This window comes from Suricata suricatta, chromosome 14, assembly GCF_006229205.1.
Source record: "Suricata suricatta isolate VVHF042 chromosome 14, meerkat_22Aug2017_6uvM2_HiC, whole genome shotgun sequence".
NCBI lineage: Eukaryota > Metazoa > Chordata > Mammalia > Carnivora > Herpestidae > Suricata > Suricata suricatta.
Window position 1 is genome coordinate 69,542,993 of NC_043713.1, and position 8,653 is coordinate 69,551,645.

The following is an 8,653-nucleotide window of genomic DNA, read 5'->3' on the forward strand; positions in this document are numbered from 1 at the left end:
GACACTGCACATTTGAGGCCTGCTAGAGAAGAGCTCCTAGGAAGGTAGAAGCAGGTAGGACTCCTGTGGGACCTGGACACCTGAGCAGTGTGGAAGCGGGGCAGAGAAGAGGCAACAGGAGAATTCCCACACAGTGATGGGTTATTACACTCCAAATCTAGGTTCCTCCCCTGCCATCTGGAGATATTAGCTTAGTGACTTCAGAGTCATTTGAATAATATTCTCCCAATAGTCAGATTTAGATGTGAATCTGTGGGCACTTGGTTTTTCAAACTTAGGACCCCAATCTAATCTGAGATTATGCTCTTGCTCTTATGTCTGTTTTTCCTCATCAGCTCTCTGGTCTGGCTGTTTGGCCAGCTTTTTTATTTCTCTTGGGGCTCATGTTAAGAAGGTCCTTTTTTGTGACCATTCCTGATTTTGGTTGGCACCAGTGAGGGCAGGAGAGAAGCCAACAGAATCTTTACCAATGAGTAGTGGTCCAGCAGCTCAGGCCAGCTGTGGGGGGCAGGGGATGCATCATACTATATTTCCTGGAAGCATCTATGTAGAGAAACTAATTCTTTTTTTAAAAAAAAAACTAGATTATACAGCATGATTTTTAAAAGGTGTACAATGTGATAATTTAATATATGCATACAGTGTGATAGGATAACCACAATTAAGTAACACATCCAGTACCCAGTACCTCACATAGTTACCATTGTGTGTGTGTATATGTGTGTGTGTATGTGTGTGTGTGTGTGTATGGTGAGAACACTTAAAATCTAATCTCTTAGCAACTTTCAAGTATACATAGAATAATGTTTACCATAGACATCATACACTGCATTAGATCCCTAGAACTTATTCATATTATAACTGGAAGTTTGTAACCTTTGCCCAACATCCCCCCATTTCTCCCACCCTCTCTCTAGCCCCTGGCAACCATCATTCTATTTTCTGGTTCTGTTAGTTTGACTGTTTTAGATTGTGCATATAGATGAGATCAAACAGCATTTGTCTTTATCTGTCTGCATAATGTCGTCTAGATACATCCATGGTGGTGCAAAGGGCAGGGTTTCTTTCTTTTTTATGGCTGAATAATATTCCATCACAAGACATATACGTATATGTGGTGTGTGTATGTATACCACGTTTCCTTTATCCATTCATCTGCTGAGGGATACTTTAAGCTGTTTCCAACTTGGATATTGTGAATAATGCTTTAATGAACACGGGAGTGCTGATATCTCTTTGAGATATTTACTTTGTTGCCTTTGGACGTATAACCCAGAAGTGGGATTACTGGATCACAGGGTAGTTCTATTTTTAATTTTTTGAGGCATCTCTGTTTTCTTGGATGTAAATTGTCCTTTTATAGGAGACCACTGAGGAACAGAAATTGCAAAAGGGCCTCACGTATTCTGGAATCCCCTCCCCGCCCCCTCATTGGTAGGGGGTTACTTGCTGCTGATATGTTTTTTTAATTTATTTTTTATTTTTAGTCCCAGCTTGCCCTCTCCTGGTACATCCCTCATTCACACCTTTACCTTGCTCATTCCTCTTTCATGGTCCTGTTCAAATCAGACCTTCTGAGGCCTTCCCCCCAACTTCTCTCATCTCCAGGTCAAAATCCTTGTGATACATTTGGAGCATTAGTATGTCTCTTTCAAAGCACATATCACAACGCTAATTTGATACGTATTTGTCTCATTTTGATGATGGTCTATCTCCCCACTGGGCTAGAAGCCTTGTGAGGACAAGAACCCAGTGAATCTTGTGCACAGCTGTATCCCCAGGTTTGGCACATATGACCATAGAAGTAGTTCTTGTATTGCAAGAATGAATGAATGCATAATGAATGAATGAATGCATTTTCTGGTCTCTTCCAGGCTGCCATCCTTTCCTTCTCTGGCCACCCATGTTTTGCTATCTGAGAAAGATCACTGCTCACTTTTTGGATTTGCTCATTGCCAGACTTCACTTTTGGAAACTGGCATAGGCTGGATACCTGAAGCTGGGGGTTCAGGGCTGGACTTTTGCTATGGATGAACTCATTTCCAGATCAGACTGGAAGTTCCCTGAGGGCAGGGGCTCTGCTTGGTCAGAGCCAGGTGAAAATGCTCTGCCGAATTCGGGAACAGATGGTTGTGGATGAAAGGTCAATTCCTCCAAGCTGTGGCTGATGGCTCAGCTTGAAATTTTGGAGGACATCCATATTGAAGAGCCCCTGCTTTTGGGCTCCCCAGAAGAGGAATTCCTTTTCCTTGTGGCTTGGCATTATGATGGGCCCTGGGCATAACCTTATGGGAGTTCTGGTGGGGGGAAATGGGAAAGACCTACAAGGATGCTGTCCAATTAATGATTCTTTGACTGCAGCCTCAGTAGGAAGAGCAAGTGCTGATGAGGGAGGAGGGGAGTGGACCTCAGAGACAGTGAGGTGCAAAGGAATCAGTTGTTGGCATTTGGGCAGTGGATGGTTGTCTAGTGGTGGGCAGGGAGGGCCTGAGGCAGAACAGAGCCCAGGCAGGGTTTACGTGGTCCTTCTCCCTGCCTTTACCTCATCACCCCAGCAAGGCTCGCTAGTGCCAGCCCCTGAGAACATCTCCAACCCTCCTCTGAACTAGGCCTACCCTAGTCTAGGTTGCAGGACCAGCTCTGTCACTAGCTTACTGTGTGACCTTGAGTGAGTCATGACTCTTCTCTCAGCCATCTCTGTGCTTAGCCCTGACTTTTTCAGCTTAGACATGTGTCTCCAGATGGGCAGGCTGACTCCCCAGGAAGGGTCAGCATTTGATGAGCTCCATGAAAGGAATTCTCTAGTATCTTCACTTATACCTGCCCCAGAAGGGCCCCAGATCAATTACTGTGTGAGCCACAGGGCAAGGAAAATCTCCCAGTGGCATCCCTTCTCCTAGTCTCTCTTTTTTCCCTCCTTACAGTGGCAGTAACAGTGCTGCTGGGGGCTACCGGGGTGCCAGAAATGTGGGTAGGTGGGTGGCTGTCTCTGTGGCCAAGAAATTGTCCTGAATTTCTTGCCAGCAGTATCTAACAGTGGTCTTCCCCAGAAATTTCTCCACAGAGACTGAGAATCCTGGGAACAATATTGCACCCATTTTACATATGGAGAGGCTGGGTCCGCAGAAGCCTCGGTACTGGTCCAAGGGCAGGTGGCAGATGACCAGAAGCCTCTAGGCCCCTCGTCTCAGGCAGCCTGGTTCCTCAATGGAGCTGCACCTTCTCTGCCCCTGGCAGAGCAAGCGAGGCTGCCCTGCCAGGTGCTTGCTTCAGGAGCACAGCGGGCCTTTGTGCCAGGCAGGCACCACCCCCTGGCCGGCCCCTCCCCGCTCACGGAACAGCCCTTACCTGCTGGCCTGCCACCCTTCTGCCAACAGCTTTATCTGCTCCTCCTTCGGCGCGCTTTGCGTCCAAAGCTGCTCCCCGACGGTACAGCGCAGGAGTCCTACTGCCGCGACCTCGCAGGTGCCCTCCCCCGGGGCTGATTATTAACCCAGAGGCGGTATAAACAGCGAGCTCTCTGGGCGGGAGGGACGCATCGCCACAGCCGCCATGGACAGTACCACCTGGAGCCCCACGACCAACACTGCCGCAACCCTCGCACCCCACGAGCGCATCCGCAATGCGGCTGACATCTCTGTCATCGTCGTCTACTTTGTGGTGGTGATGGCTGTTGGACTGTGGGTATGTGAGGGCTCTGAGACGTGGGCTGAGGGGACAGGGCTGCCAGCAGGGAAGAGGGGGGCGGGTCTGCACAGGGGAGCTACAGCGGCTCTTTGCTGTGAGGAGGGAAGAGTGAGCTTAAGAGTCTGTGGAGCGGAATGGAAATAACTTGGAAGCCCTTGAGAGGAGTTGGCGGGGGGTGCACAGTGTGAAGTGAGGGGGGCAAGCAAGGATCAGCAGAGGCAGGGGGCTTCTGAGGGGAGCTGGCAAGGAAGGTCCAAGGAGGATACTCCTGGTCTGTGAGCAGAGAAGGAGGCAGGGATTGGAGAGGCTGGGGGCTAGTGTGAGGGGCAGCAGAGGGACAGCTTGGGGATTTAGGGACGATCTCTGGGCTTGGAAGATAAGCCCCAAGGAGGCCAGGACTGTCCTGTTTCTTCTTAGTTATACAGTTTTGGATGGAAAAGAAACAGTTTAGAACAGGAAGGACACAAGCCTCAAATGGAGGGGTGCTGCTGGTATCCTCCGGGGAAAGGCTGACCTGCAGGCCCAGGGACTGGAATCAGTGAGAGTTGGCAGAGCTGGGTGGAGGAAGAGGAGGAGGAAGCTTGGAGGTTGGCCTGGTGCTGGGGAGAGAGAAATTCACATGGCTCCCCTTGGGGACTGGGGACACACCGAACCAGAGAAACTTGTTCTTAGCAGTCTTGGAACTTGGAACTTGGAAATTTCACTATGACAGACTCTGGCACACAGAGCAACTAGAAGATGAGATGTTTTAAATGTGCACATATTCCAGACATTCTCAAAGGCTTTGGTTGTGGAAAGTGTTGGGCTAGGAATGTCAGCAGGTGGTTGAACTCTTTCTTGATTTGGCCAGGGGCAGGGGAAAGGGATATTAACTCTTCCATGGCCAAAAAGGTGTTCTTTTTGTTTTTTGGGGGGATGGATAAGAGGAAGCATTTTTTTGGTTTGTTTTTTAAGTAATTATAGAAACCACGTATGGCTGAAAGCCTTTCCAAGTGTCACAAGGGATTAGTGTGACTGAGTCTTTCCAATATTCTTACTTTCCCAGAAGTGTCCAACCAGGGGCCAGAGTTCTCAGGTTTACTACTGGCTTTGATGTGGTTCTAGCTATGCAACCTTGGGCAACCTGCCTCAGCCTCAGTTTACTCAAGTCTGCATAGGTACAATCTTCCCCCTTCTTATGACTCCCCATGATTGTTGTGAGGATCTGCAGACATGAATCTGAATTTTTTTTTTTGTTTCTTGATCCGTTCTTTTTTTTAACTTTTAAAAAATTTACACCCAAGTTAGTGAGCAATAGTGAGTGCAACAATGATTTCAAGAGTAGATTCCTTAATGCCCCTTACCCATTTAGCCCATCCCCCCTCCCACAACCCCTCCAGTAACCCTCTGTTTGTTCTCCACATTTAAGAGTCTCTTATGTTTTTGTTCCCTCCCTATTTTTAGATTATTTATACTTCCCTTATGTTCATTTGTTTTGTATCTTAAAGTCCTTATATGAGTGAAGTCCTATGATATTTGTCTTTCTCTAACTGACTAATTTCACTTAGCATGATACTCTGTGGTTCCAACCACATAGTTGCAAATGGATAAGATTTCATTATTTTGATTGCCAAGTTATACTCCATTGTATGTAATGTATGCATATGCATACATCCTCTTTATCCATTCATCCGTTGATGGACATGTGGGCTCTTTCCATACTTTGGCTATTGTTGATAGTGCTGCTATAAACATTGGGGTTCATGTGTCCGTTTGAAACAGCACACTTGTATCCCTTGGATAAATACCTAGTAGTGCAATTGCTAGGTCATAGGGTAGTTCTATTTTTAATTTTCTGAGGAATCTCCATACTGTTTTCCAGAGTGACAGAAGCTGTGCAGAAGCTTTTTATTTTGATGAGGTCCCAATAGTTCATTTATGCTTTTGTTTCCCTTGCCTCTGGTGACGTGTTAAGAAGTTACTGTGGCCAAGGTCAAAGAGGTTCTTGCCTGCTTTCTCTCTAGGATTTTGATGGCTTCCTGTCTTACACATAGGTCTTTCATCCATTTTGAGTTTATTTTTGTGTATGGTGTAAGAAAGTGATGCAGGTTCATTTTTCTGCATGTTGCTGTCCAGTTTTTCCAGCACCACTTGCTGAAGAGACTGTCTTTATTCCATTGAATATTCTTTCCTGCTTTGTCAAAGATGAGTTGGCCATCTGTTTGTGGGTCCATTAATGGGTTCTCAGTTCTTTTCCATTGATCTGAGTGTCTGTTTTTGTACCAGTACCCTACTGTCTTGATTATTACATCTTTGTAATATAGCTTGAAGTCTGGGATTGTGATGCCTCCTGCTTTGGTTTATTTTTCATGATTCCTTTGGCTATTCTGGGTCTTTTCTGATTTCATACATCTTTTAGGATTGTTTATTCTAGCTCTGTGAAGAATGCTGGTGTTATTTTGATAAGAATTGCATTGAATATGTAGATTGCTTTGGGTAGTATTGATATTTTAACAATATGTGTTCTTCCTATACAGGAGTATGGAATATTTTTTACATTTTTTGTGCCTTCTTCAATTTCCTTCATCAGCTTTCTATAGTTTTCAGTGTATAGAACTCTTTGGTTATGTTTATTCCTAGGTATTTTATGTTTTTGGTGCACTTGTAAATAGGATCAATTCCTCAATTTCTCTCTCTGTTGCTTCATTGTTGATGTATAGAAATGCAATCAATTTCTGTGCATTGATTTTATATCCTGCCACTTTGCTGAATTCCTGGATCAGTTTTAGCAGCTTTTTGGTGAAATCTCTTGGGTTTTGCATATAGAGTATTATGTCATCTGCAAAGAGTGAAGGTTTGACCTCCTCCTGGCCAATTTGAATATCTTTTATTTCTTTGTGTTGTCTAATTGCTGAGGCTTAGACTTCCAATACTATGTTGAATAACAGTGGAGAGAGTGGACATCCCTGTCTTGTTCCTGGCCTTGGAAGGAAAGCTCTCAGTTTTCCCCACTGAGGATGATATTAGCATTGGATCTTTCCTATATGACTTTTATGATCTTGAGATATGATCCTTCTATCCCTACTTTCTTAGGGGTTTTTATAAAGAAAGGATGCTGTATTTTGTCAAATGCTTTCTCCGCATCTATTGAGAAGATCATGTGAAGCTTGTTCTTTCTTTTATTGATGTGATGAATCACACTGATTGTTTTGCAGATATTGAACCAGCCCTGCATCCCAGGTATAAATCCACTTGGTCGTGGGGAATAATTTTTTGATGTATTGTTGGATCTGGTTGGCTAATATCTTGTTGATAATTTTTGCATCCATGTTCATCAGAGAAATTGGTCTATAGTTCTCTTTTATAGTGGGATCTTTGTCTGGTTTTGGAATCAAGGTGATGCTGGCCTCATATAAAGATTTTGGAAGTTTTCCTTCCATTTCTATTTTTGGAACAGCTTCAAGAGAATAGGTGTTAACTCTTCCTTAAATGTTCGGTAGAATTCCTTTGGAAAGCCGTCTGGCCCTGGACTCTTGTGTTTTGGGAGAGTTTTGATTATTAATTCTATTTATTTACTGGTTATGGGTCTGTTCAAATTTTCTATTTCTTCCTGTTTCAGTTTTGTTATTTTATGTTTCTATGAATTTGTCCATTTCTTCCAGATTGCCTATTTTATTGGCATATAATTGCTCATACTATTCTCTTATTATTGTTTTTATTTCTGCTGTGTTGATTGTAATCTCTCTTCTTTAATTCTTGATTTTATTTATTTGGGTCTTTTCCTTTTTATTTTGATCAAACTGGCTAGTGGTTTATCAATTTTGTTAATTCTTTCAAAGAACCATCTTCTGGTTTCATTGATCTGTCCTACTGCTTTTTTTTTTTTTTTTTTTTTTTTGGTTTGTTTGTTTGTTTTCAATAGCATTGGTTTCTGATCTAATCTTTATTATTTCCTGTCTTCTGCTGATTTGGGGTTTTATTTGCTGTTCTTTTTCCCACTCTTTGAGGTGTAAGGTTAGGTTGTGTATCTGAGAACTTTCTTCCTTCTTTAATAGGGCCTGCATTGCTATATACTTTCCTTTTATGACTACCTTTGCTGCATCCCAGAGGTTTTGGGTTGTGGTATTATCATTTTGATTGGCTTCCATGTACTTTTTAATTTCCTCCTTAACTTCTTGGTTAGCCCATTCATTCTTTAGTAGGGTGTTCTTTAGTCTCCAAGTATTTGTTGTTTTTGCAAATTTTTTATTGTGGTTGATTTCGAGTTTCATAGCATTGTGGTCTGAAAATACGCACGGTATGATCTCGATATTTTTGTACTTGTTGAGGGCTAGAATCTGAAAATTCTTTATGGAGTCTAGGAATCTTTTTAAATACTATTGTCATTTGCCCTCCAAGGTATTAGCTGTGTCCTGAATTGTTCTTGTCCTTTTAAGTAAAACGGGCAAAAGCAATTAACTGGATAGGGCATCTTTACAAAAATATAAGGAGGGCAGGAATACTAATCCCTATTTTAGAGAAAAGGAAACTGAAACCCTATGTGGTTGTGGTTTACCTGAGGTTGTAGTTCATGAAATTTTCCTGGAACTCAGGTCTTTTGACTCTTGGTTTTCCACATTACCAGGGGCTTTGCCATCTTGCCTGCCTTTCTCCCTGCACCTCTCCCCAGCTAAGTGCTAGGCACTTAGATATGAATTCATCATTTGCTAGCTATGCCATACTTCCTGTTTCCCAGACAATCACCGGTAATCTCTGTTCCTCTAACCAATCTTATTTTAGCTCCTGCCAGTCTTACTGATTATGGTGTTTACGCTTTTCAAATATCTAAATCAGTATCACTTGTCCTGTTAAATGCTACTTAATGAGCCTGCTAATATTTGTCTACATTTAAATTTCCCCATTAGTCAGTGCTCTGGACCCTGATCATTTAATTTGCTGGATTTCTTCCAGTTTACATGCCTCTTTTTCTACTGTAGCATCAAGAGTG

At 43.2% G+C, this 8,653-nt stretch overlaps 1 protein-coding gene across 3 annotated transcripts in view; it reads left to right on the forward strand.

Moving 5' to 3' along the window:
• Window positions 1–3,552: 3,552 nt before the first annotated feature.
• The window catches only part of SLC5A1 (solute carrier family 5 member 1), a 58,298-nt gene continuing 53,197 nt past the window's right edge, over window positions 3,553–8,653 (forward strand). For all 3 annotated transcript variants that reach the window (XM_029922005.1, XM_029922006.1, XM_029922007.1), the window contains exon 1: window positions 3,553–3,684. In XM_029922005.1, coding sequence (XP_029777865.1) covers window positions 3,553–3,684 — 132 coding nt within the window. The remainder of the gene's footprint in view (window positions 3,685–8,653) is intronic.